This window comes from Kwoniella shandongensis, chromosome 6, assembly GCF_008629635.2.
Source record: "Kwoniella shandongensis chromosome 6, complete sequence".
Taxonomy (NCBI): Eukaryota; Fungi; Basidiomycota; class Tremellomycetes; order Tremellales; family Cryptococcaceae; genus Kwoniella; species Kwoniella shandongensis.
This window is the reverse complement of record NC_089292.1, coordinates 351,159-378,297: the sequence shown is the minus strand read 5'-3', so window position 1 is coordinate 378,297 and position 27,139 is coordinate 351,159. Positions and strand designations below refer to the sequence as shown.

The 27,139-nt window shown below is 50.1% G+C and overlaps 10 protein-coding genes across 10 annotated transcripts; 6 read left to right on the top strand and 4 right to left on the bottom strand.

Moving 5' to 3' along the window:
- Window positions 1–278: 278 nt before the first annotated feature.
- Window positions 279–1,382, top strand: CI109_103457 (uncharacterized protein; the record flags this gene model as incomplete). The annotated part of the gene is made up of 6 exons (XM_032005785.1): window positions 279–294; window positions 366–475; window positions 545–667; window positions 732–870; window positions 927–1,189; window positions 1,287–1,382. The coding sequence occupies 6 exons, from the start codon at window positions 279–281 to the stop codon at window positions 1,380–1,382; spliced, it is 747 nt and encodes a 248-aa protein (XP_031860032.1).
- Window positions 1,383–2,629: 1,247 nt separating this feature from the next.
- Window positions 2,630–5,741, top strand: CI109_103456 (uncharacterized protein; the record flags this gene model as incomplete). The annotated part of the gene is made up of 7 exons (XM_032005786.1): window positions 2,630–3,047; window positions 3,104–3,404; window positions 3,456–3,912; window positions 3,977–4,583; window positions 4,699–4,905; window positions 4,961–5,307; window positions 5,373–5,741. 7 exons carry the CDS (start codon window positions 2,630–2,632, stop codon window positions 5,739–5,741), a joined length of 2,706 nt encoding a protein of 901 aa, XP_031860033.1.
- A 584-nt stretch (window positions 5,742–6,325) lies between these two features.
- On the top strand, window positions 6,326–7,622 carry CI109_103455 (uncharacterized protein; the record flags this gene model as incomplete). Its single annotated transcript, XM_032005787.1, has 7 exons — window positions 6,326–6,412; window positions 6,481–6,497; window positions 6,556–6,670; window positions 6,734–6,792; window positions 6,869–6,890; window positions 7,102–7,275; window positions 7,548–7,622. The coding sequence occupies 7 exons, from the start codon at window positions 6,326–6,328 to the stop codon at window positions 7,620–7,622; spliced, it is 549 nt and encodes a 182-aa protein (XP_031860034.1).
- A 197-nt stretch (window positions 7,623–7,819) lies between these two features.
- CI109_103454 (uncharacterized protein) lies at window positions 7,820–10,357 on the bottom strand (the record flags this gene model as incomplete). The annotated part of the gene is made up of 5 exons (XM_032005788.1): window positions 7,820–8,121; window positions 8,196–8,362; window positions 8,475–8,543; window positions 8,656–9,004; window positions 9,079–10,357. The coding sequence occupies 5 exons, from the start codon at window positions 10,355–10,357 to the stop codon at window positions 7,820–7,822; spliced, it is 2,166 nt and encodes a 721-aa protein (XP_031860035.1).
- A 508-nt stretch (window positions 10,358–10,865) lies between these two features.
- On the top strand, window positions 10,866–12,275 carry CI109_103453 (uncharacterized protein; the record flags this gene model as incomplete). The annotated part of the gene is made up of 3 exons (XM_032005789.1): window positions 10,866–11,283; window positions 11,356–11,517; window positions 11,644–12,275. The coding sequence occupies 3 exons, from the start codon at window positions 10,866–10,868 to the stop codon at window positions 12,273–12,275; spliced, it is 1,212 nt and encodes a 403-aa protein (XP_031860036.1).
- Window positions 12,276–12,628: 353 nt separating this feature from the next.
- CI109_103452 (uncharacterized protein) lies at window positions 12,629–14,178 on the bottom strand (the record flags this gene model as incomplete). Its single annotated transcript, XM_032005790.1, has 4 exons — window positions 12,629–12,878; window positions 12,963–13,090; window positions 13,169–13,717; window positions 13,768–14,178. 4 exons carry the CDS (start codon window positions 14,176–14,178, stop codon window positions 12,629–12,631), a joined length of 1,338 nt encoding a protein of 445 aa, XP_031860037.1.
- Window positions 14,179–14,893: 715 nt separating this feature from the next.
- On the top strand, window positions 14,894–16,765 carry CI109_103451 (uncharacterized protein; the record flags this gene model as incomplete). Its single annotated transcript, XM_032005791.1, has 1 exon — window positions 14,894–16,765. The coding sequence occupies one exon, from the start codon at window positions 14,894–14,896 to the stop codon at window positions 16,763–16,765; it is 1,872 nt and encodes a 623-aa protein (XP_031860038.1).
- Window positions 16,766–16,955: 190 nt separating this feature from the next.
- CI109_103450 (TIGR01456 family HAD hydrolase) lies at window positions 16,956–19,055 on the bottom strand (the record flags this gene model as incomplete). Its single annotated transcript, XM_032005792.1, has 10 exons — window positions 16,956–17,151; window positions 17,231–17,361; window positions 17,425–17,488; window positions 17,562–17,755; window positions 17,870–17,972; window positions 18,144–18,265; window positions 18,350–18,437; window positions 18,534–18,625; window positions 18,752–18,804; window positions 18,983–19,055. 10 exons carry the CDS (start codon window positions 19,053–19,055, stop codon window positions 16,956–16,958), a joined length of 1,116 nt encoding a protein of 371 aa, XP_031860039.1.
- A 425-nt stretch (window positions 19,056–19,480) lies between these two features.
- Window positions 19,481–21,938, bottom strand: CI109_103449 (uncharacterized protein; the record flags this gene model as incomplete). The annotated part of the gene is made up of 4 exons (XM_032005793.1): window positions 19,481–20,253; window positions 20,305–21,382; window positions 21,437–21,652; window positions 21,717–21,938. The coding sequence occupies 4 exons, from the start codon at window positions 21,936–21,938 to the stop codon at window positions 19,481–19,483; spliced, it is 2,289 nt and encodes a 762-aa protein (XP_031860040.1).
- A 316-nt stretch (window positions 21,939–22,254) lies between these two features.
- On the top strand, window positions 22,255–23,854 carry CI109_103448 (cytoplasmic tRNA 2-thiolation protein 1; the record flags this gene model as incomplete). The annotated part of the gene is made up of 10 exons (XM_032005794.1): window positions 22,255–22,444; window positions 22,511–22,629; window positions 22,686–22,800; window positions 22,855–22,974; window positions 23,035–23,149; window positions 23,208–23,266; window positions 23,320–23,451; window positions 23,508–23,551; window positions 23,611–23,664; window positions 23,714–23,854. 10 exons carry the CDS (start codon window positions 22,255–22,257, stop codon window positions 23,852–23,854), a joined length of 1,089 nt encoding a protein of 362 aa, XP_031860041.1.
- Window positions 23,855–27,139: the final 3,285 nt, after the last annotated feature.

Here is a 27,139-nt window from a genome sequence, read left to right as displayed (position 1 = left end):
GTACTAAGTTATCGTTGAAACAGTGGTGGACCAAGAAGATGGAGGTAACGAGTGAATTCTGGGATAAAGTCAACAAAAATAGACCCAAATCAATTCCCACATGCAACCTTACCGCACAGAACAATGAATGGGTTTGTCGCGGTTTTCTGACTTTTTATCGTCGCATTCACATCAACATCCTTATCGTTCATTGCCACTCGAGATCAAGTCAGGCGCATCACAGACCTTGCAACACGCTTCTACTTTCCCAACTAGATCACTACTGAACGCAACGCATCATGTCCGACGATTGGGGTAGGTCATGCACAGGCTTCCCGACAGTGATACACAGCTGATCATCCCATCCTTTCTTGTCGGCCGAATAGATCTCGACGACGAGCCTGTCAACTCTGGGTCCTCCACACCTGCCGTTGCTGCCCTTCCTCCAAAGGTTGCCACGAAGAAATGGGCTGGTGAAGATGAGGAGGATGACCAGGTAGGTCCAGCTATTACTTGGGTATCGTTGTTGAAGTCCACTTGACTGACAGTCTTCCTTCGATACCAGGACGACTGGGATGTTTCCGAAGACGAGAAGCCCAAACCTTCAACGACCAATGCCGCTCCCGCCAAGAAGAAGATGACCTTGAAGCAGAAGCTCGCCGAAAAGGAGAGACTGGCTGCTGAGGCTGTGAGTTCAAGGACTCGTGCTCTGCCATCATACGAAGTCATGCTAATAGAGCGGTTCATGGTAGAGGGAACGAGGCGAGGATGGCGACGACCTGATTGACACGATGACCGAGCAAGAGAGGCGGCGACTCGCTCGTGAGAGAGAGCAGGAAGCCGATTTGGACGTTGCAGCGGATCTTTTGGGTGTTTCAGGCTTGGATGAGAGTAAGTCTCTATTTTCTATGAATGAGTGCATTGACAAGCTGATAAAAGCGATTCAGACCCCGAAAAGCTGCTCAAGTCTATCCTTTCATCTCGACCATCATCAAAGAACGACTTCACTATTCTTTCCAAAAACATCTTCACCGCTGTCATCAAGAAGCATGAATCCAACCCCTTGTACTCTGCCTTTGTCGAACAATTGTCCAAGGACTTGTGCGAGACTCTCACAGCTGTTCAGACCAGAAAGATTTCGTCTGCCTTGAGTGTTTTGGGTAACACCAAACAACAGGAGGAGAGGGACAAAGCGTCCGGCAAGAAAAAGGTGAGCTTGTCAGAAGTGGAGGTGGAGGTGGACGCTCTGTGCGGATGGATCCATCGACGAATTGATTGATGCTGATATTTGATTCTTCTATTTTTAGGGCTCAGCCAAACCCAAGTTGGGAGCTGCGAAGCCTACTAGCCGAATTGACACGGAGGCTTATGACGATGTCCTTGAAGATGATGACTTCATGTAGTTCGGGTCGGGGTTTTATTCGAATCTCACTATAGCATCATAGATTTGATTTTGTACACATCATCATCATCACACTGCCATGGATGGTATCATTAGATTGCACTGCGCAAGGTTTTCTGTTACATTAACATCTTTGTTATTGCCTGGCACCGGAATAGAAAAAAAAGGCTCTTGCTTGCATGTGCCTCGGTCGCGCTTTAATTTACGCTAAAAGAGGGGTACACGGTTTCATCACATGAATGGGAAAGATGCTCATGACGGCATGTAGATCCAGGATACGTAGATTGTTGTTTGTTGTTGATGGGGTGTACTGTCATCTCATAGATCGGTGATTGCTGGAATTCAAAGCGGCAGGGTGCCTACAAAGGGGATTGAAGTGCGTAGCGTGGCTTGCACTACCGGGATCAGATAACAACTTTCGGTGCATGGATTGCCCTTGCCATGTCGTGACTACCTGTGCTAAGCGCGATGCATGATGATTGACATCGTCGATTGCAATAATGTGTACCCCTTTTTAGGCAATTGAGAAAGGAAGTGCCACCATGCGAATCGACAGCAGTAAAAGGAGGCGGGCAAAATGCAAAAGTGGCTTTGTTGGCTACGTCATAGGCTGTCGCGTTTGTATGGGGTGTTCTTGTGGATACCGTTACTCTTTGCTGCGAACCTGAACCTAACAGATCGTCAAAGCTGTTATGGTTCCACCCTAACACCACCCCATCCACCGCACTGTGCATTTCATTCCACAGTTCCCATTTACCTCAAAGGGTAAGGGACACAAAGGGAATCTCTAAAGTATGACGCTCGTGATGTTTTCGGTTTGTTTCTGTGATGGACCAGATTCTCGTATACTACACTTGGGAAAAAAAGAGCAATGATGTCATATCACACCTACAACCCATCAGTCCCCCCCCCCACCCAACTGAGTTTGGAATAGTACTAATACAAGAGGTACTCCAACGTAACACTCATCTCTTCTCTCCTTTTTCTCTCAACTATCGCTCTTAACAATATAATCGAGCAAACCAAGCCAATCCGTACTATTATCTCTACTATCAACTGTATCTGTAAGTTTAAGATTCTGGCGCGAGCCTCGTGTGCCACGAACGTAGAAATCGATCGCGAAAGAGGTCCGTGCTGATCGTCGCCTCATTGCCACCAAAACAGTTTAGTATTACGAACTTTGTGAGTGGCACCTGAACCCTGCACGAAGACTTGTGGCATGCATACTGACAATTGGCCACAGTCACAATGAGTGTAGCACCTACCCACACACAAATCTCTGAGCACCCCGGGAAGATGGGCGTGACCTCTGCTGCTTCTGGCAAAGAGCTCGAGGCCGATGTCCAAAGAAAGATGAAGCTTTGGGGTGTCATCGAGGCGTTCAGAGATGGACGATTGCCCGACAACCACCAGATCGACAAGGCTCTCGAATACGCTGTCGGCCACTCCCCTGTTGAACTCAACAAGCTCTCCCCCGAGGGTCGAGTCCTCGTCGATGACTTCAGAGACATCATCGAGACTCTTAGAACAATGGTTTATGAGAAGAACGCCGATGAGCTCTTCCAAAATGCCGTCTACTCTTCTTACGGTGGTGATGCCTCCAGAGGCAAGCAATCCGGTGTCGTTCCCGTCTCCAAGGAGGATGCCAAGGCCGACGGTCAACAAGGTGAGCAAGCAGTCGTCCATGAGACCGACAATAGTATTAACGTTGTCCTGTTACAGCCGCTGCCCACCTCCGAGTCCTCATCACTCTTTTCGTCACCAACTCCGAGGCCCGAAAGCTCCTCAACGATTTCGGAATCGTTGGCCGAGACATCTTTGCTACCGGTGCTGCCAAGGCCGCCGACAAGGCTCGACCCACCCAAGATCAGCTCGACCGAGTTGACCAGGAGGCTCCTTCCCACCAATGGATCGGTGCCGACGGCAAGAAGCTTGGACCTAACGACACCCCCGATGTTCAGGTCAAGGGTCCCGATGGTAGCCAAGTGAGGTACAACCCCAAGGACGACCCCCGAGACGCCAAGTGAGTGTACCGCTTGCAAACATCACGAAATGATAGCTGACAGTGATCCAGGGTTGTTGACACCGACGGCAATGCCCGATCTGCTGGACAAGCTTACGACGAGGCCCAACAGAAGAAGGCTGAGGCTCAGAACAAGAAGGAGGAGCTCAAGAACGAGGCCCGACAAGAGGCCAACGCTCATGGTGGCAAGGAGGGTCTCAAGGAGAAGGCCAAGTCCCACGCTCAGGACGTTGCCGGTGCCCGTGACCCCAACGCTTCTTACTCTGAGCAGAAGGACCAGATCGCCGGTCGAGCCAACCAGAAGGCCAACGAGGCTGACCAGAACACTCGCGATGTCGACCGAGACCAAGCCAAGGACCAGGCCCGAGGCAAGGTCAACGACCTCAAGAACAAGATCCCCGACGAGCACCGAGAGCGAGCTGCCAACGCTGTCCAGGACACCAAGAACTTCCTCAAGGAGCAACTTCCCGAGGAGCGACGAGACCAGTTCATCTACCGGCTCAAGAAGGTGAGTCTCGCGTCGCTCAACGCTCATTCGTACGCTTCCTTGCTGACTGAAACCTCTTGTTTAGGTCGTTGTTGAATGCCAGGGCCACAAGGACTACCAGGAGGCCATGTCTTGGCTCCTCGACACCCTCGAGAACTACCAAGGTCACGCCAAGCACGTTGCCCGAAAGGGTACCGAGTCCGCCCAGGCCGTTGCCGACGACCCCAACGTCGGTGACTCCACCCTCAAGTTCCGAACTCTCCTCGAGCGATTCGCCAACAACAGGCCTCTCGATGGTGTCATCGATGCCCTCGACCAGATCTACTCTGACGTCCAGAACGACTCTGAGCTCCGAAACTGGTTCACCCGACTTAACGACTACGCCCACAGGGCCCTCCTTGAGCCTGGATACATCCTCGACGAGGACTCGGACCGAGAGGCTACTCAGCTGAAGGACTCAGGCAAGTCCTTCTTCCAGGACAAGTACAAGGGTCACCAGGAGCACCTCTTCGACGAGCTGCAGTCTTGGTTCGTCTCCTTCAACGATGACCCCCTCAACAGGAGGCTGGGTGAGGACATTAAGCGACTCGCAAAGGACTTGCTCTTCAACGAGAACGGTGACTTCCAATTCAAGCCCAAGCTTTGGGGAGACATCCGAACCACTCTCTTGCCCGCTTTCATCAGCCAAGTTGGTGAGTGAAATCAACCATTACGTAACGCGCCAAACCTTAATTGTCATTCGATCTATTTGTGGCACTTCATCGACTATCAGTCTGTACTCTTGCTAACGGACCTCTTTCTTTGCAGGATACATCCCTATCCCTCGTGCAGAGTACTCTGACGATAAGATCGATATTGTAGTGGAAAATTTGATTCTGAGTGGCCCGAACCTCTTCCCCAACGTCATCCTCATCGAGGCCCACAACTCCTTCAAGTTCAGCCCCTACCCCGGTGTGAACAGGACCCTTGACACCCACCACCACAAGTTCCGAGCAGGGCTGAGTCAGATCCAAGGTAAGTTGAGGTCCTTGTTGTCCCTTTAGATCTATCATTGACGACCCCTCTCTAGCCGACATCCGAGACGTCGCCTTCGCTTTCCGAAGAAAGTCCGGTTGGCCCAAGATTTCCGACCACGGTCTCGCGGACGTTGTTATTGCCGGCAAGGGTATCAGTGTCGACGTCGAGCTCGAGACCGTCGAGGGCAGGAGAGACAGCGTGTTCAAGGTGAACCACGTCAACGTTGAGATCGACACCTTGAAGTTCTCGCTCCGAGACACCAAGCACGACCTCTTGTACAAGTTCGTCAAGGCCACCGCTACTGGTCTCATCAAGAAGGCTATCACTGTCGCTGTTCAACAAGCGATGAGAATAAGTTTGGAGCATCTCGACGATCAATTGGTCGAGGTTAGAAACCGAGTAAGTGCACCCTTTAAACCTTCCTGAGTCTCGTAGACCGAGAAGCTAACCTTGAAATCCTTTAGGTCGACGAGGCCAAACAGTCTGACGAGACTACCCGAACTCAGGCTCTTAAGGACCTTTACGGCAGGAAGAAGGCCACCGCTCAGGAGAAGGCTCACGAGGCCGACGCCAAGACCGGTACCTTCAAGATCGTTACCAACCGAGAGTCTCAGCTCAACCCCGACCTCACTCACTCCGCCGAGAAGTCCACCGCCAAGCGATTGTTCAAGGTTCAGGACCTCGCCAACACTGGCAAGGAGTGGCGATCACCCGCCTTCGACCTTCTCGACAACAAGCACCCCGCTGTCACTGGTCACCACCACCCTTCAGCAGTTCAGGGTGCTGGATCGGCTCATGCTCAGACTTCGGCCGTTCAAAACGCCCGAGCTTAGATGGTAGTGTAGCGCAGTAAAGTGAAGAGGAACGGAAAGATAAAGACGAGTAGTTCGGTTTACAGAAGGGTCAGTATGCGGTGTTTTGTAGTATTCCATAATTTGCAGCTATGTATATATACGATCGAATCGGTTAGCTATGCCGGGTGTCGTCTTCAGTCCAATAGCTTTACATCGCGCTTGATATACACCCCTTCCACGATTGTGCACCTCGTAACCACTCGTTCAGTTGCCCTAATTGGCTTAACCAACTACAAGCCGACCGACGGAAGCTCATTGTAAGCTTAATTTCTCGCTCCGCAAGGGTTTTTTTTTTCAATTGCGGATGTCACCGCCACATTCGTCATCGTCATAGCTTTCCCTCTACTCGATCCGTCCAACCATTTCAGCTCCATCTCCATTTGCCCCTATCATCTACACATCGACCATTTTCTATCTGTCAACTAACGTAGATCGACATTGCACTCACCACGTTCGCCCAGCGATTCCGATATAGACCGAGTTTGAACAGAGCGAAAATTAACCTCTGCATTGACGCTTTTCCGATCGAATACCCTCTCGCGTTTTAGTTTGATAAGCCCAGAATGGCCTTTATATTTACAAACCTTTTGAACTGGCTACGTTCCTTGTTCTTCGCCAAGCATCTGGAAGTGACAATTGTGGGATTGCAGGTAAGTCATCCGCTCCTTTGTAGCTTGAGGTGAACGAAACTGACTGGATATGTGCTGTTACTTCTCAGGCGAGCGGCAAAACATCGTACGTGACTTGGTCTCACTAACTTTGAGTCAAAGTCGACTCACGACGAATTATACAGCCTTGTCAATGTCCTCGGATCAAATCAGTGGTCTGAAGATGTGGTACCGACTGTCGCTTTCAACTTGAGACAGGTTAGAAAAGGGAATGTCACCATGAAAGTATGGGATGTAGCGGTGAGTCGTAATTGACGTGATAGTGGTCTGCGTCCTTAATCTAATGCGATGGAATGATTGTAGGGACAACCGAAATTTAGAGGAATGTGGGATCGATATTGTCGAGGAGCCGATGCAATCATGTGAGTGCCGTGCAGCTCGTATATGTTTCAAGCAAATATAAAAGTACGGGTCGCTGATCAACCGTACCTTTCTCAGATATGTGGTCGACGCTGCCGATGTGAGTCCGTGGTCATCTATTTGTTTGTTTCTGTCACATTATACCCGTTGTATTCCTGCCATCCCGCGTTGTGCTCCTCGAGCAGGCCTCTACGCTACATCTTGACATCACGTCTCTCATCTTAACATATCCCAGCATCGTTACCTCTTTCCCTTGTTTCCGCTTAACCCCCACATACGGTAATAGTCGAAGCGCTAACTCGTAACTTCAGAGATCATCAATACCAACAGCTACCTCCGAATTGCATGCCCTCTTATCCCTTCCTGCCCTGAGTTCAGTACCATTACTAGTACTGGCGAACAAGAACGATCTGGATCAAGCGATGGGTGTAGATGAGCTGATCAAGGAGATGAAGCTTGGTGAGATCGGAGGGAGGGTAGTATCGGTGAGTGAAAGATCATCATTCCCATTGTCATCATGGTGAAGGCCAGGCCTGGGGCGTGCCATTTTGGCATCCGACGATAAAGCAACTGGTCAACACGCACAGGGATGTGATGTAAGGACTGCTAATGGTGCAATTGTGAAAAATGATGCCGGGGAGAAGTAAGAGTTGACTGGGGGAGGGGAGGGGGAAGGGCACAACGGCGTGATATCTAAAGGAGGACTGGCGACATCAAAGAAGAGTGCGCGACTAACTTTGTCCTCCGTATCGTGTAGTGCTACTCGACAAGCAACAAGACGAAACATAACCTCGATATCGTTCTCGCATGGCTCACACAACGAGCGCATTGATCGTCAAACTACTATATTACCACGACTGGTCCATGCTTCAAGCAAACGATATCTGCAAACCACGCGCATGTCCGCTTGCCAAGCCCGTTGAGCGAATTGTACCAACCGTTCATGGCATGTCTTGATTCGAAATCCATGCATATGTTGTATCTATATCTCGATTTGAAGTGAATCTTATCTTATATGGGAACGTTATTCTACTCATCATTCCAGTTACCACCCTTCGACCCTCTATTTCCGTGCCCACCTCCTCTACCTCCCCTACCTCTACCACCTCGTTCGCCTCTTCCACCCCCTCCGCCACCTGTATTCCTCTCTCCATACCCCCTACGAGCTCCTCCCCTTCCTCCACTCCCACCGCCGCCAGAAGAACCATGACTACCTCCTCCTCTCCCTTGATTCCTACCACCACCTTGACCTGGGTAAAACTTTTTCCAATTTGGAGATTCTACGATTGGTCGAGCTTCATATCCACCCAATTTCGATTTATCATTCATCACTACAAACCAATTCACCCTCCATTAGCCTTTGTGATTCCCTCAAGCACTTGTGTGGAGATAACGATCAACTCACCCCATGGAACTTGAACATATTCCTTCGAAACATCTTTCAGCTCCGGAATCCAGGTTTTAACATATTCGTTGGTCGGATCGTAACTCCCTGCTTGTTTGATAGGGTTGAACTGCCGAGATGAACGGGGATCGTTGCCTACTCCTGCTTGGTATTGCCAGTTTCCCCAGCTAGGTAAGGTGATGCGTCAGCCAACGAGTCGGAAATACGAAGATCGAACCAAAAGTACGAAGGGCGTAAGGAAGGGGACTAAGTCGGATATGGGGGTTACAATGCACTCACTTTGAACAAGTGTCGTAGTCGACCAGATGCATTTCGAAGAACTCTGCGCCGATCCTCCAGTCGACATACCTGAGATCGTGAAACAAAGTCAGCAAAGACCCCGCTTCCACCCCATCCCAGTCAGACTTCGGGCGACGGCAGTTGCCTAAAGATCTGTCGATGTGCTATTCGCGCAACTCACAGATCTTTGACTAGGAAACTCGCCACATTCTGTCTACCTCTATTACTCATCCAACCAGTCTCTTTCAACTCCCTCATATTCGCATCGATGAAGGGCACTCCCGTCCTACCTTCACACCATTTCCTCGCCGGGTCTTCCGGGTCATCGAAATTCGGACTGTGCCATTCAGCAGGTTTGGGTCTTTGGTCAGAGGGGTATGTGGAGATTTGAGAAGAGTAACCGGCTGGGTTGAACAGTGTCGAGTTCGGAGTGAAGGAAGTGGGGTTTTTGGATTTGGTCGTTGATGTGAGGGAATATTTGTATGTTGTGAATTGGAAGAAATCTCTCCAGAGAAGTTCGAACAAAATCCCTGGAAACAAAAGACAACTATCAGCTTGCTGTGCTCCATATGTGTTGTTGGCCATAAGCCTTTCGCGCACTCACAGTATACATTCTTGTATGCCTCTTTGTCCCGTCCGACACTCTCCAACAGTCCTCCGACCCTCCATCCGACCTCTTTCGGACTCAAACTACCCAGTGAGAACCATGCTGAAAACTTGGTACTGAACGCTTCTCCCAAAAGACCATTCCTCGTCTCCTTATATCGTTTCGATTTGGCCCCGCCTGTCCAATTATCCCCAATTGGGTGTCCGACGTAGTCTTCCAATCGTGAGAGACCTGCCGCTTCTGCTCCAAGAAAGGGGACAGCGGTTGATGGATGTAATGGCGGGAGAGTGGTTGTGTTGGTTGAAGGAACGGCGGAGGACCATCCGCCAATTGGAGGGTTGTCAAGTAACGGTTGAACGAGAACAGAATACAGTCCGTCCATCGTGTCGTGTTTGTCTTGCGAGGTGATCCAACCTCCCTCACCTTGCGGAAGACTAACTTGGTCGAGGTTGATAGTGGGGAAAGGTTTCAATCCTGTCCCTTGCTTCCCCACGGACACTTTGACTCCTCCCTCGAGCTTCCCGTCTTTCAGCTCGTTGCTCCAAGTGGCAGTTTGTAGCGGTTCGACCAACATCCCTCCTCCCAATCCTAGACCTAGACCCTCTACATTCTTCCTGAACGACGTGTAAACGTCTGGCGTGTCTTTCGAAGCTTTAAACGGGAGATGATCCAACGGTAGTAAGGTCTTACTGTCGTTTAACCCCAGCTCGACATTGCTTTCCTCTAACGTATCGCTCAGACGACGAAGCATCCCGACTTCTTCGACGGTATATTCCCTCTGTGCATGTACTCCCTCAATCGTCCCTTCCACACTCTTGATAAGCAGAGGAACGAGGATTTCTGGTTTTCCATAACCGATCAACATATCGCCTCCGTTCTTACGATAAGCCGAACGAAGCTCGTATACCGCTTCAAGGAGGAACCGTAACCTATAAGGGGAAGTACGATGAAATCCCCCTACACGGGATTTGGGCGATGCTCGAGTCTTGATAGGTAATTGTTGGTTCGGATTCCCTTCTAAACCTTCTCCATCTTCACCTGAAGCAGAAGTTTCGACCTGTTCCTTGGCGGTACTCTTCCCTCTGGAAGAGGGCGAGGAAGGGGCATTGGGAAGTTGCGCTAGATCCAATTGACGAGGGTCGAATATGTAGATCGGGAGGAAATGGGTCGAAGGATGATTGGGCTGATGAGAGAGGTGTAGAGAAGGAGAATCGTGCAGACGGAGATCGAATGTGTGAAGATGGACAAATGTCTTTTGTTGACTAGCGGTGGACATGGTGTTGATTGATCGGAGAGCAAAGGCAAGTCTGAGTGTCAGTCTGTGTGATTGGCGAGAAGATGAGAGACGAAGGGCAGAAAGCATAACCCTAGATCAAGTTGATATACGAAAGAGACATTGCGATACAGACCTGCATCACTCACAACTTGACTTGATTGTACAGATCCCATCGATGCGCGCATGAGTCTCACTTACACACTACGATCGATCGAAGATTACCCCGCACAAGATCAGTTACTATCCCAACTCTACCCCGCATTTCCCAAAATAAAATAAAAGCGGTCCATGTCATGCCACGTGACATGATCGCATCGATGATATATATGTACTCGAGTATCATCTGGACTCGTATTGGCAACGGGACGTCGGACGCCGGACATCTCCATTGCGTTGTCGCATCTCTCTCTCCCGTTCACATTTTTCTCAACACGTATATCACCCTAGGTACACGCCCTTCTCTTAACAGACTCATTCTTGCTCATACACATCCCGCAAGCAAAACACAATGACACCCAAAGTCGCTCTTCTCGGTTCTGGCGTCTTCGCCCAAGCATCTTACCTTCCCGCCCTTCTCTCCTTGTCCAAATCCTCTGACCTGATCCTCCATACTATCTGGTCTCGATCATCTTCCTCCGCCACAACGCTTCATTCCCAAGCTGTCGAATCGGGTATCTCCCCCGCACCGGCTTTGCAGAATGGTCCCGATGGGCTGGAAGCGGTTTTGAACGACCCGGAGATCGATGCTGTTCTCTTGGTATTGCCAATCACTGCGCAGCCTGAGTTGGTTAGGAAAGCTTGGAAAGCTGGCAAACATGTGATTAGTGAGAAGCCATTGGGCAAAGATGTCGCCGAGGCGAGGGGTTTGATCGAAGAGTACGAAAAGGAATATAAGCCGAAAGGTCTCATTTGGCGTGTCGCAGAGAGTGGGTCCATCGTTTACCACGCCACATTCTAGGTCACAAGGCGGATGCTGATACTGAATGATGTTTATTTAGACTTCGCACATGAGCCAGTCCTCCGGTTCACTCGTGACAAACTTGCAAACACCCCAGAACTTGGTCCAATGTTGAACTGGAAACTCAACTTTGAAGCGTATGTGGAGGATGGTTCGAAATACCAAGCTACGGAATGGCGTACCGTCCCAGCGTACCAAGGAGGTGAGTGCTCGCGGACTTTGAAGTGTGAATCCCTTGCTCTGTCAACTGCGACAAGACCAGAATCACAGCGCTACACCTGATCGGTGACGATATATGAGAATTGCAGCTGACTGTCTCTGTTCACAGGCTTCCTCCTCGATGGCGGTGTACATTTTAGCGCCCTTCTACGTACCGTCCTCCCTGATTCCGCTCTTCCCTCTTCCCTGGTCTCATTCTCCCACCTACACCGAACCCATCTCCTCCCTCACGACACATTGACCGCCATTTCCCTCCCATCTCCTTCATCAACTACCTCTCCCAACGGTCCCAAGACCAAACTCTCCTCTGCGATCCATACAGAGAAAGACCTCGCTTCTCAACCTGGTCAATCTGCACCCTTAGGCCAAATCTTCATGTCTTTCGCTCTACCTGATACCGCGCCAGAAACTCGAACGCCCAACGGTCTAATCATCACTTATTTAAATGGCGTGGCGAAGATCGTTTCCGATCCAAAGACTAGAGAATGGATTTTCAACATTTATCCTGCTAACGGTAGTTCTGTCGAGAAAGTAGAGAAGAGAGGTAGTCCAGAAGGCGTAGAAGTAGAAATTAAACATTTCGCAAATGCCATTCAGGCTATCAAGGACGGGAAGAAAGATGGCGGAGTGGAGAATTACGGTGAACCAAGAGGCGCTCTTTGGGATTTGGCAGTCATCGAGGGGATGTTGAAGTCGGAAGGTAAAGAGTTGAACCTCGACCAGTTAATCAAGGGAGAGTAGGTAAACCGAAAACGAGATGAGAACACTCGAAAAGGAATCGGAAACACATATAGGTACAGTTAAATATCAATTGAATACTTGGAGTAATTCATGCAACGTGATGCGAGTAGTACTCACTTGATCCGGCCAACCACACATGATACGTACTATACATCATCATAAAAGACCAGCTTTGATTTCGTTTACTTGGATTTTCGTTTCTTGACTTGATTGAATTGGCTCGCTATGAAACTTGACTTGGATCGATTGACTATATACACAAGGACCGCGGAATAAACACGAAGAGAGGAAAAAGTAGGTGAAACCACAAAGCACGATACGCCTTTCTCACTGCTCGGCTACCTTCGACGCGATCACTCCCCGCCAACTTTGCCACTCCTACTGCTCGTCACGCTATCCTCTGGCGCGACATCTTCCACAAACACGGACCTGTCACCTGCACCTGCCGCACCACCACCACCAAAGACTGGTTGCTGAGGAGGGAAGTTACCGCCTCCGAGTTGAAAGTTGGTAGGTTGGGGTGGGGACCTTTCGGTGTGGGAATGCTGAGGAGGGAGATGCTCCACCGCATTGGTGATATAGTGGTGGAGCAGTTCCGCTTCGCTGTATTGTCGAGTAAGATGCGATGTATTGAGCAGTCAATGTGATGTTTACTTTGTTACGTGATATGCCCGCCGTCGCACTCACCCCTTGGCGCCGATCCAATCCTTGTCAAACTCAAACTTGATGGTCCCCGACTTGGGATAGTTGTCGGGTTTGTTCGAGCCAACCGACTCGAGCATTGGGTGAACGAGGCTGGAGAAGTGAGAGGTGATCTGGGTGGAGTAATCTCGTCAACCGACTGTAGACTACTAGAGAAGGGGAACATAATACAGCTTTGTACAATCACTCACCGGCACGGTCACCCAACTACCCTCCTTCTTCCCGCCTCCGAGAGTAACCCTACCCTTCTCCACATTTCCAAGAGCTACCAAGATCCCACCCAACCTTTCACCCTGGATGACGCCTGGCCAGCCGAGCTCGGCGTTCGAGTTGACATTGGTCGCTCCAATCGCGTTACCCTTGGCGGTTGGCAACATCTCCCCCCTTGGAGTCTGGTCGATCACCCTTTCCTCCTTGTTGCCGCCTGAAGTGGCAGTGGTCGCTGTCGCGACGTTGGAGGGAATGTCTTCAGATTCCGTGTTCGCGGAGTCCTTGATACCCTGAGCGGCGCCGCCAGAAGCGATGTTGGTGTTGGTGGTTGAGGATCGTCGGAAGAGGTTCTTCATCTTTGCAATCATACCAGAGTCTTCTTCGCCGGTACCGGTCGTAGTGCCGCCTTCGGTTTTGGTTCCTGCAACGGCATGAGTGGAGTGTGACGGCATCGCGTGGGAAAGAGGTGCCGGCGGAGTGGTAAGAACCGGATTGGCGGGTTCGGTCAGAGGCAAGAGGACAAGGTGGGTCTGTAGGGGTGTCAATATGGCTGTGGATGAGAAGGGGAGTGGTGACTCACGTCGGTGACACCTGCTTGAACACGCCAATACCACCTTCCCTCGATTCCTTTGCCATCGTCATCATCACCCCCTTTCCCACCACCTGAACCAATCCCGAAACTCCTCCTTCTCCCAGAGAGCATAGGGGGTCCTCCTCCCCCTCCACCGCCGCCACCGCCACCACCTTCAATGGCAATCGGACCGAAAGAAGACTTCCTCCTTCCACCGGAAATGACCCTCTGGAGGGCGTTACCCTCGCCTCCTCCGCCGGCTCCACCACCGCCTCTGTCTGAACCAAACGACCCGGTGGAGAGTCGTCGTCCACCTCCACTACTGTCGGCAGAAGCCGAGTGGATGGTGATGGTCGCGAGACAGGGGTAGATGTTCTTTGGTTTCTCAAGTGCAGTAGCAGCAGCTGGGATGAACTCCATGTTGTTGTATGTGTTTGTGTGTTGTAAAGTTGATCCTGTGGAGCGAAAAGAGTTTGATGATAGGTCAGTGTATGGGGATTAATATAGTGAGCGGGGGACCGTCACGCGATGCTACCAGTATGACATTACACTAGTAGGATCTTGAGTTGTTGATCACCTGACAATGTCTGCACCAAGAGGAACGATCTGCGCGGCAAGTTCCCACGTTCAGTACAGTGACGGTACACATAGTCATAGCAGCAGGAGGAGGAGGAGGAGGAGTACGAAGTAACACGATTAGATTACACTCTGTGGGTGGTACGGTACTGTAGAATGACGTACATGAATAATACAGTACAACTGGAGACATCGGCTAACGCACAGACCGGCAAGGACAAGGAATAGAGCAAGGTGCGGATGCAAATGGGGGCAATAATTAAATCTACCTACAATTCTATCCAATTTATCCCGGAACCAAATCCCAGCCGCAGCGGAATACAACCCCATCTCCGTTTGCCCAAAAGTCCAACTACTCGTCCTCGGCCGGTGAGTGTAGGTATCCTCGCATTGTAACCTGTGTCTTGTAAGATGCTTCATGCCTCTTCAACTGATTGAAACCTGCACAATATTCGCTCCGTCCCATCAGCGGTAGAGCTACGATGAGATCGATCGCATATCAATAACGCCCTTTCCTATTCAACATCACCCGTTGAGCTGAGGACCATCCTCTCTCAGCATGACATCTCGTTTACCCTCGAGGGGGTATACGAATCTTGTCGAGCTGGGTTTCTTGCTCCCGTGGGCTGCAAGGGCGTTGAGCGGGTCATCGAGGTCAGCGACAAAAACCTCAGAAGCAGTAGGAAGACCGTCGCTCGAGCAGCCTTGGGCTTCGTCGTCGACATTGACGTCTGACCAGGGATCCAGCTCGACCAACCAACTCAACCGAACTCGACTAAGACAACGGCGACCTTTACTCCCACCGACTTACCCCAAATCACCCCGACCAGCGATATTAGAAGAGATGCCCCACTTGGAATCACCTACGCTACGTTCTTCGCTCACTTCCAGCTCTTCATCTTCGACATCAATACCTAAATCACCAAAACCGAACTCCGTAATCCACCACGCTCTTTCCTTCCCCAATCCACCACCTGCTTCCGACCTCTTCATCACCCTTCGAGCTCATCCTGCTCACTTGACTCTGACTTCTGGCACCTTACTGGCGCACTACGCTCGCCGAACGGGGGATATGAAGACCGAACGTGAGATCTATCGACTGATGAACCAACGGCGTATCTCACCGCTAGAAAGGGGTGGTCTGCGTTCCAAGGGGAAACAACGGATGGGAACGGGAGAAGACGAACCTGATCCATATTCAATACATTCGATGCCTTCGTCAGATAGTACAAAGAGGAAGTATACGATTAGACCGAATAGATGGGCTATGAAAGCTTTTCCACCGATAGACAAACTCGCTTCGAGAACGTATACGACAGTCGAATTATTACGACATTTACATCATCTAATACTAGAGGGTGAACCACCGGACTTTGGAGAAGCAATGGGATTGCTGGATACTACGACTGATTCGTCGGGATCGAAAGCCGAGGAGGGAGAGAACGGGAAGAAAGATGGGTACGGCGGTCTGAAGATGTTACATCTGTATTTGGCCTATACACCTCGACCTACCCATCCTACTCACGACCCTCTCGACCTCTTATCGACATATCAAGCGCAATTCTCACAATTGCCAAATCGCCAAACCCTTCATCTCATTGTCCTATCGATACTCTCCTCGACGACCCCTTCACCCACAAAATCGCCCGTAAACCCAGACGATGCCCCACCATTATCGAAATCTACCCCTGAGGAATATGACGAACAGATCAATCTTCTACTCGCTACTATCTCTCTGTTTCAACGACGATATCGTCTCTCGCCCGGTCCTGAGACATGGCGACATATCGCTCTTCATTCAACACGACACGATCTTCCAGCTCTTGCTCAAATAGCTTGGGAGGGATGGTATGCCGCCATCCGCAAGATGGAAGATGGAGGAATAGGCCCAGATGAAGAGCGAAAGGGAGGAGGAATGGGGAAGAAGGATGAGGAAGAAGTCAGAATTCGATTCAAGAGGTTGGGGACGATGAAGAGACGATGGAGTAGAGCTATGGCGATTATGGAAGAGAAAGGATGGGTGACGAAATCCGATGAAGAGACGGAGGATGAGAATTGGGGCTATAGGTGGATACGAGGGTCAAAAACGGATCAGCATGTGCAAGTTGAACATCCTTCGCAAAACCCGATATCTGCCGTGCGCGACGAAGAGATCATTACGACAGATTCGCCCGCAGCGTCCGAACTACGTCAGAAGACCGCCACAGTCGAAGCCGAGAGTAACACCAATTCAATAGCGGATATCGGGACAAAGACTGCGATGACGATCGGACCGACTTCGAACTTTTCTTTTCCTACCACGACGAGACCAGCTCGAACATCACCAACGCTTCATGAGCTGGACTTTGCGATCCCCCATACGACATCCTTTACGACTACCTACGAAGATCCGTCAGACCAAGAACCAATACTCGCCCGAGCGACTGGTTGACGAGCGGTGAACTGCATTGCGTTCTCGATATTTATGATATCCTTCCTGTTATCACTCCCTGTCTGATTTGATCACAATTGTTACAAATAGCAGAATCAAGCATTATTCCCATTCATATCTATAGCATATGCATATTACCTATCTGTTATCTCTAATCTTTATCCCGGCTTATGCAATCTACGATCTAGAATCACAATATCCGCCCTGTCTCTCTCCTTATTGCCCATTCTACACCTTTCTCAACATCATCCATGATCACCGTCGGTTTATGTTCTGGCGTTTCCCCATTCTCGTCGCTGAATACACCGGTACGGACGAGGATGGAAGACCAGCCATGGGCATTTGCGCCAGCGATATCGGAGGCGGGATTATCTCCTACCATGTAGCTGTGGGAGGAACGGAAGGATCAGATCAGCAAGCTTGTACGAATGATGTGAATCCTCAAAGAGGCTAACGTCCACTCACACATTCAGTGGTATGTCCGGGTTCCTACCCACAGACGATAGATATCTCCGCAGAGAAAGTTCTGAGAAGTCATAAGTGGCTTTGAACGGTTTACCAAATTGCTTATAAGGAAGCTCGAGACCTGTTGTCGCCTGAGTAAGGCGAAGGAGAAGCGATCAGTGAAAGGTGTCCACTGCGTGAGAGCAATGACTCACTTTGTACACCGCTTCAAGGGAGAGACGGAATGCACCTTGACCCAATCGAGGGATGGGCCAGTCTCTATTTCGATAACATAGTCAATCAGCAAGTCCTATAACATTAGATAAGTAGTGTGCAGCAAAGCAAGACTCACGATCTCCACTCGACATCTGCGTTACTCAATACGAGCTCCACCTCTCCCTGATCAGACTTATGTTCTCGCTTCGTTCCCAGTATCCCATCTTTCGCAGAGAGTGTATCGAGGATGAGGGCGATATCGCGTCCCCAGTCGTGTGTGTCGTGCATGACGAATACGGCAGAAAGGGGGATTTGGGAGAAGTCTGCGGGCTATGAGCGGTGTAGTGTTAGTCGTGGGTGAGGTATGGAGTAGATGCGAGAGAGTAGAAGGGTAAAAGTCAGGCAAGAAGTTTAGAACGGGGCTTGAAGAGGGATAAAACTCACCCTAGCAAAGGCTTCTTCCTCCTCAGTGAGAGCTGTACGATCCCATATGGCCGGCTTCCACTTGATCACGTCTTGTGGGATATACGCATGTTTGAGACCGTATCTGGGCGCACGCAAAGAAGGAATGAATCAGTAAGAGCAGAAATGTAGTAGTCGCAACTCTCGACTTCATTCCAGCCGCCACTCCCCGCCATAGCTCGGACAGTCGTTCGTGCACAGACATCTCCTTCCGTCCTACGGAAATTCTCTGGCCGGGAGGGAAGACTCCACTCACGATTCTGCGACTCTCCTACAGCTCTCGCCAGCACCACCAATCACCAAAACCGGCTTCTCTCGATATGGCTTCACATAATCTCTGAGGGGCGTATGACTCTGTACAAGTTGATCGGGGCCGAGCTAACACGTCACGAATATAAGATTGAGCTCACAACGACTTGAGTGAAGGAAGAGAGCAAAGGACAAAGGTAGGACTCGACTCACTTGGACACCAAGTTCGGAGGAAAGAGCTGCTCTTCTCTCTTCGTCTGGGACACCTCCTCCGTTCGTTATCAACAAAAATGGGATGGGTCTAAACCGCACCCAGATCATTAGTTGATCAAAGCACAACACGACTACTGAGTCGACAATCTTTGACTCATGGGTCGTTTGGGACGCCGCTACTCACTTGGATAATCTACCATCACCGCCTGAAAGTAATTGCAGAACCCTCTTTGCCTCCGGCAAGACATTATGATGACCCTGCTTCAACACGCCGTCCTACGAACACAAAACAATCAGATTCAATTTCACTTGGGGCTTTCTTCAAGAGCGGGTGAGTAGGAATGGGCCGACTGAGTGACGTATCGCATTGGCGAGCAAGGGAAAGGAAGGAAGGTCACCTACGATGTCGAATGCGAATGCTAGCTTTTCGGGGAATGGGACTGCACCACTTTGAGCTAGAAGATGTACGAGAGGTTTTGAGTCAGTGTGGGATCATCCATTCCACTCGAATACGCCATATGCGTCCAGAGCAGTGGAAAGAGCTCGTAGTGAGGAAATAGTTCGTGACTCTCATATGAGGACGACCATGTTTCGATCGTTCGAACAGCGAAAGAGTCAGACAATACGACTCACTGTTCAAGCATCTTGCAAAGACTACTGTCCTGCTTAGCGAGCTCGTCACTCTTCTTGTTGATGTTCTCAACATTCTCGGTCTGGATCTAGCGACTTGTCGTTGCAATTTGAGGAGAGTGGTACGAAAGAGAGAACAAAGTCAAACAACAGTCAACTTATTTTGAAACTACGTCAATGACGCGCTTTTTGAAACTCGCTAATCGTCGTTCTGATCTAAGAGTGTCTCTTTCTCGCTCGGCTATCTTTAGGGTTGACATGTCCAGCTTCAGCTGTCTTCATACTGGCATCATACTAATCTCTTTCACATGCTGTACTATACTTGACTAAGACTTAACTGAGAACCAAGCTCTATCCCTATCCACGATGTATAATACAACCAAGCCAGATATTCCCTTCGCGCCCTCGCCCACGCCCACAATGCAAGTTTCTCCACAATTTGTATACTAATTCCAATTCCTAACCTTGTTGAGTAGCAGCACACCTTCCTCCTGACCTAACCTACGATGCCAAACTCCTCCATCCCACATCGGGCAACGCTTCTCTATCTTCTTTCCTCGCCAGAACATGAGGAGGCACAAACCCTCGATGGTCTCTCAACGTCCCTTCCTCTTCGTCACCATCATCATTCCCATCTTCATCGTCATCATCGTCGTCTGCAAGTGACTCGAAGATAGCTCCAGGATCAGCAGCATACGACTTGACCTGTTCTCTCTCCCTTGAGACCGAAGCTGATCGAGACGTGTTCCTCGGTGTGTCATTGTTGCTCGGCAATCGACCTCTAGGACCCGACGTCGGAACACCCAGTCCCAGCGAGTTACCTCCAACATTCGATCCCGGTTGTGGTTCAGGGATACCTCGTTCCCTCATTGCTTTCAACAAAGGCGGAACCAACTTCCCTTCACGTTCGGATAGCGACGTCTTTCGCTCAAACTCGACGACCTGCGCACGAGTCTTCGTCTTCGGAAGATGAATCGCCATCGGCATGGACATTGCCAATTTACTGATCTGACTTTCGTCCTCAGCTCCATCTTCGTCCAAAGTGGATGAAGACCCGCGTCGAAGAGTGGCATACAACGACCCGTTCTGCTCAATTCGACGCCAAGCAGCTCGATGGGATGGCGCGTCGGCTGCAAAAGTATGAGAAAGGTTCGCCTCCACCATATTGCGTGTACGAGGATAGGCAACGTTGGCGGTCGCTGGCAGTGGAGCAGCAGCGTTGTCCGCGAGGGGCGCGGGTGAGCTGTCGTCCAGCTCGAAATCGAAGACATATTCTGTGAATGTCATCAGTAAAGAGCTTGACACGATATGCAACATAGACCCACCCTCCTGATCCGATTTCTCGTCATCATTCTTGACCACTGCCGGAGCAGGCTCCTCAAACTTAACCTTTACTTTCTCCTTCCCTTTCCCTTTCGAAACCTTCTCCTCGCTGTAAAGTTGCTTGACAGCCCTCGGCCTTGGAGTTCTCCCTTCCGCGACTTCTTCCTCCTCCACCGCGTCCATATGTGTGCCAGGGACGGTCAACAATCCAGCATTCAACCTCTCATCGTCTGCCCAACTATCCTTGTCGTGCAAATCCTCCTCGATGATTTTCGATGTCGAACTCTTCCTACGTCCATGACTCGCTGAACCAGACACACTGCTGCCCATATGGTCAGCAAGGCTGCTGAAGACGTAGCTCATCGCCACAGCACGGTTATCGTCTTTCTTGTTATAGGTGCTTGCAACGTGGTTGATAGTATCATCGACTTCGTCCTTGATGGAAGCAGGGAGGGTGGATGGCGGCGGAGGAGCGTAGAATGTATTGGCTGAAAGGGATTGTGCGAGCAGGGAGCCTCCACGCGGGATGGAGCCAGATGGAGAAGCAGCTGCCTTGCTGAGTGGATTGTCGTTTGTGTCGTTCAATGGACGGGTCGGTTCCGTGACACCACTCTGCCGTTGTACATCTCCGGTGGCTGATCTGCTGGTACTCGCACTTCGACTTCGGTGCGCTTCCTCAACATAGTCCGGTCCCTCCTTGTATTTCTCCCACAACATCTCCACCTCGCTTCTCACTTTCTCTTCCAGCTCGCGCATCTCCTGCGCCTTGCTCACGATATACTGTCGGACGTGGTCTTCCAATTTGGCATGTGCTATTTTGAGGTAATCGCCGGCTTGGTCGCACAGATCGCGCAGCTGTGGATGAGATGGGATAAAAGGCGGTGGAAGAAAGAAGGGATCGTGAGGTGACGGAATAAGTGCTTTCCCTCCTTCAGGAGAGGTGGACGAATTGGGATATGGAGATGGTGCAACGTTTGATGGCGGACGACCGAAGGAGGAGGTTGAAAGGGGCGTTTCGAGAAGTAGGTGCGAGAACGGGAGAGAGTCTTGCTTGAGGGCATGTTCGAGTGCGTCTTTGTACTGTTGTACGGATCAGTAGCCGTAGACACTCCTCGACTGGTGCACCACACTCACTAAGACACCCTCCTGGAGCTCCACCACAACCCAATCATCCTTGGCCGGGGAGCCGGTCCGTGACTTGCCTTGGGACACTTTGTAGGTTCTGGTCAGACAGATCCAACATTTGCGCCAAGCCGCTTGTGCCTTGTCATCACTCTTATCCTCGCTTGTAGTCTCGGACTCCGCGCTCTCGGCGTGTTCTTGATCGTAATTCACATATCCGGCGAGTTTCTGCCCGATAATCGGTCAGCTCAGTTGATAAGTGGAGATGGGCACGCAAGAGGGATGTACGAACCACTTTCTCCGCTCCAGCAGGTAGATAGACGTCCAATCTCTCATTCTTAACTTTCTCACTTCCGGTTCGTGACTCATTCACCTTGTTCTCCTCTGTTGATGACACGCGACCCTCCACCACAACGTTCAAGCACCTGCATGCGAAAGTGAACGGCGTGCTATCGGAGGGCGGCAATGCACCACTGGGTTCGTCGCTGGAAGGGGCCGGTGGATCGGTCGACATTATATCTGTTGGTCGTTATTGTATGACATGCAATGGAGGAAGGGTTAGAGAAGTAGAAGAAGCAAGAGGAGACTGAGTTGTGGAGAATAGGATTGAGATGTCTTGCATCATAATGCTCACACATTCCGGTTATAGCCTCATTCGCAACAGGCTAGTCACCGAAGCACGCCTATATAGCCAGGGTAAAGGTTATAGGCGTGCGTTTTGGGAAAGACTTTGATTTGCCACCCAATCCTACCTTCGCTATTTCTTGTTTTGAGATTTGACCTCTTTGCACGACTTCATACACTAACTCACCAGAAAAGACAACGCGAATATGCCTCCTACACCTTGCTCGCTATGCCACACCGCTCGAGCGCTGGTCAAGAGACCCAAGACGGGTCAACAAGTGTGCAAAGATTGTTTCTTCGAGGTGTTCGAGACCGAGGTGCATAACACCATAGTCGAGGGAGAGGGGATTTTCAATCGAGGAGAAAGGGTAGCTATAGGTGCAAGTGGTGGGAAGGGTACGTCGTAATTCCGTCGTCATACTATTCTGTGAAGCACCTGGCTGACCGTTGGGTTCGCAACAGATTCAACGGTGTTGGCTCATGTGCTTTCGGTGTTGAACAAGCGGTACGACTATGGCTTGGACCTCTACCTGCTATCGATAGACGAAGGAATTACAGGATACAGAGACGATTCGCTCGAGGTGAGCTGGATGTCAAAAGCAGGCGCCTTGTCTGTAAGCTGACACCATGTTTCCAGACTGTCAAGCAAAACCAAGTGGAGTATGGACTCCCGCTCAAGATCCTTTCCTATAACGAGCTATACGGATGGACAATGGACAAGATTGTCGAACAAGTTGGAAGACGTAATAATTGTAAGCTGGCATTATCGCCTCGTGCTACAAAGAAGCTTAACATCTTTGGTTTAGGTACTTTCTGCGGTGTTTTCAGAAGACAGGCTTTGGATCGAGGTGCCGCTCAACTCGGAGTGGACCATATCGTCACGGGACACAACGCCGACGATATCGCAGAGACAGTGCTTATGAACAGTGAGTCTTGTCTCATCGCTATCACCCCGATGTGAAATCTGAACGGTGTGCTTCTTACAGTCATGCGAGGCGATATCGCTCGTTTGGGACGATGTACGGCTGTCACTACGCAGTCGGAGGACACGATCAAGCGAAGCAAGCCCTTCAAATACGCTTACGAGAAGGAGATTGTCATGTACGTCAAAAACTTTTGTCTATTCACTAGGCGGTAAAAGGCTGATCAGGAGACATAGGTACGCGTACTTCAAGAAGCTCACATACTTCTCCACCGAGTGCATCTATTCCCCAGACGGTATGTCTCAGTATCATGAAAAAGCACTCGAAGGGGACTGACAGGAGTTTCAGCGTATCGAGGCCACGCACGAGTATTCCTCAAGGATCTCGAGGCAGTTCGACCGAGCGCGATCATCGATATCATCCATTCTGGCGAGTCATTCGTACTTGAGCAGAGTGTTCAGAAGGGAATGAAGGCAATGCGTGAGTCTGCTAAATCATTCTCGATAGCAGAATGTAGCAGCTAACATACTCGACAGAAACATGCTTGCGTTGTGGCTATATCTCCTCCAACGATCTTTGCGTGAGTTCCCAGTTTAGCGAAAGTTGCTTCTCAGAAGCTGACGCGTGGTGCCGTTACAGAAAGCATGTGCCCTTCTCGAAGGTCTTGAGGCAGGTCTCGATAGAGGAGCGTTGGTAAGTAATGTTATCTCGTTACGATCACAATGCTGACTCTTTACTATAGCGTCAAACTCAAGATAGCGGTATCGCTGCGCCAGAAGGTCATAGAACTATCCCGAAGTACGAGCGATATGGTGCGCAAACACAGACTCAGGTATCATCTGAAGGGATTGAGAAAGCCGTTCAGGCTATCGAGATTAGATGAGTGAGATGGACGGGCGGAAGATACCTAGCATAACATATACCCCATTGCATGTATTTATATGACCATCAGCGCTCTCCCTTATTCCCACATATGCCCGAATACCCTCCCCAGAGCTCACTTCTGCTTAACACATATTGCCTCAGAAACTCGCTGGAATCCCGTCATGAGCACAACGCTCACTCGTTTTCTCTGGGAGAAGCCTGGTGGGAAATTGCTCCATCAGATAGCTGGACAGACTGCTGTTGAAAGACAGCTACCCCAGATCCCTGAGTGGACTGAACATTCCGAACAGGGGCGGTCTGGATGTCTCGGCCCCTGCGTGCGTTGGAACTCCAATACTCTATTATACGATCGAAGTCGCGTTGGACCATGGAGCGAACTAGCAGAGCGAGTAAAAGTCCCGGTGAGCCGCTGTCCACAGTGTACTCGTTGGCTAGTTATGACATAGTGCCTCACACTTACGCGAGTTGTCTCCCCACCCCTCTTGGGGTGCCAAGATCTCTGAGCGCGCAGCACCGCTCTGGCTCTGCGAAGCCTCTGGTTTTGACGATTTGTGCAGGAGCTCGCCGCCATGTTCGTTGTTGTGATGTTGTTGTGACTGTCGTTCGGAGAGCTGTTGTATGTGAGTGAGTGGATTGTTTGTGAGTGAATAAGTGAGGATGGCAAATGATCAGTTTGACAACACTCGAGTCTGCCGTGTTTGGGAAGTGTCGATCGGTGGTGGTCTTCGTGACACTCTATTGATTTGCTATGTCGCGAAAACTCTTCCCGTCAGAAGGCGTCAACGAACCTTTGCCCTTCATCTCCTGTGAGCGGCTTCTCCACCATTCTACACCGAACGTAGAGCTGGCAGACTGAAACCCCAATCACGAAACAGTCAACTGACCAACACGAGATACATTTCTCTGCAAGTGCACATGTAATATGCTCTACTCCCTCAACCCATGCCCTGTGAAACACACTACACATATCAGTCCAGTCCTCCAGAGCGCACAAAGTCTTTGCTACAATATGCTACAACACGTCCTAACAGAGTCATTGAGGCAACAATCACTTGATTCCCTTGAAAGAAAAGGTAGGTGAGATTGCTCAAGTTGCTCAGACTTCTCAGATTCCTCAGCTTTTCCAGACTCCTCTCCGATTGAATCCAACTTTCCTTCCCTTGATGGATCATAACTCCATGCCTCCAACGGATCCAAAGATTTGCTGGCGTGTTCAAGGCATTTTACCTGGCACTTGATCTCAAGCAAGGTGTCTCCTGGCCTGGTCCATATCCTTATAGGCTTGTCAGGGTCTCCATCCAGCTCCTCTAGGCCATCCTCACAGAACCTCTGCTTCACTTTGCGTTCAAGTGCTTCCCACTCGGCTGTCTTGAAGCCGCAAGACTTCAGTTTTTCAATTGTTGCCAGACGGTCTGCAAGGAAATTGGCTAGTTACAAACAGCACAAGTACAGATTAGCCCTTGTTGGAGTAGGTCACTGTAGATGTGTACCATACAGTCATATGATTAGAGCTGTACTCACGATAGTGGGCTTGGGAGTACTCTGTGCCCTCTCCATGTGTGATACCACGGTCACTGATGTGAACTTGTGGTGTGCTCAATGCGTCACTCAATGGTGTTTTCATGTTGGGGATGTAAAGATCGTTTGAAAGACTGTTACTGTGAAAAGGGTCGACGCTGGCAAATTTATGATTTTGGGGAAATTGTGCATCAAGAGTAAATACAAGTCTACTTGTTTGTTGACCTGGGCAGTTGAAAACTGTCATGAATGACAACTACCAAGACCAACATCCTCGGGTATATATAGCCAGAATCGGGAGGTTCAGCAGAATCCCGATTATCGTGACCTTTTATAGTGCGATGCGATGCTCGGATAGCGTAGTTGGCCACTGGCTAGGCAATGCGTTATTACATAATAATCGGGATTCTCGGGTCGAGTGTTCGATTCCTGCCAGGGGTGCAAGGTTTTCGACTTGACTTGGAAAAGGGGTGAGACCCTTTTCGGTTGGGATATACCATAAGTTGCAGGAGCAACTTCCCGTTGTGAGGTAGATCAGAGTGTCATGAATGACAACTACCAAGACCAACATCCTCGGGTATATATAGCCAGAATCGGGAGTTCCAGCAGAATCCCGATTATCGTGACCTTTTATAGTGCGATGCGATGCTCGGATAGCGTAGTTGGCCACTGGCTAGGCAATGCGTTATTACAAAAACACTTGCGACTGGCAATGGGCCCGTCCCTGTGACACTCCTTTGATCTCTTTTGTTGCAATGTGACACACTCTCTGTGTGTTGGAGTGAGAAGGGCAGCAAACCTTTGTACTGCATCCCCTGTGAGTGAGCTCTTCACCTTCTGTTACGACCTGTCCCCGGAAGGCCTGGTAGACACCAGAGACAGGATAGACAACGAAGGTTTAAGGCAAGCTTGGATCACAACTGACGAGAGTGAGCCGTGAGCTTGAGGATTGGTCGACGACAAGGGAGTTCGCTTGGAAGGATCAGCAAGCGGGGAAATGGTGTTGACGATATGTAGAAGACAACGTCTAAGCTGTTATGGTATGCGCAAGGCTCCGGAGGAGCCGCAGCATGAACAGGCCTTGAGCGATGTAACTAGTTTGTAAAGACGAATCGATATTTCTGATCCTTGAGGGAAAAGAAAGGATCAGAGTACAAAAACTAGCGACCTTATATACCTTTTGCTATATCCCGCGAGGGTCCCTCATCACCCTCAGTCCTGGAGCACAAAGCCTCAGCGAGGGTTTGTGTTTTGATCTCCTTCGCCTCAATGCCACACAGTGGGTTTGTGTTCTGATCTTCCACAATACCACAGAGTGGGATTGTGATTTGATCTAGCATTGCACAGTCCCACAGAGTGGAAGCGTGCTTTGGCCTTGTGGCATGACTGAGTCATGACAGCTTCCTACACTTTGTGACCGATGATGTAGAGCGGGCAGACCAACATACCAATCATGACACAGCCAAATCTCAAGTATGATATACATTTCTCTGCAAGTACATATGTGAGTGCTCATTAGTCCCTCAGCCAGTGTCCTGGGGACCGTATGACAATACCAGTTCAGTCTGTGAGAACATGAATCTATGCTACAATAAGTTGCGACTCTTCTTGTGCTGTGACATGGACACAACATTCACCCATCTCCCTTGAAGGAGGAGGTTGTTGATATCCCTCAGATTCATCAGATTCCTCAAATTCCTCAGACTCCTCAGAGTTCTCCCATTCCTCAAGTTTTTCAGTTTCCTCTCCAATTGCAGTCAACTTT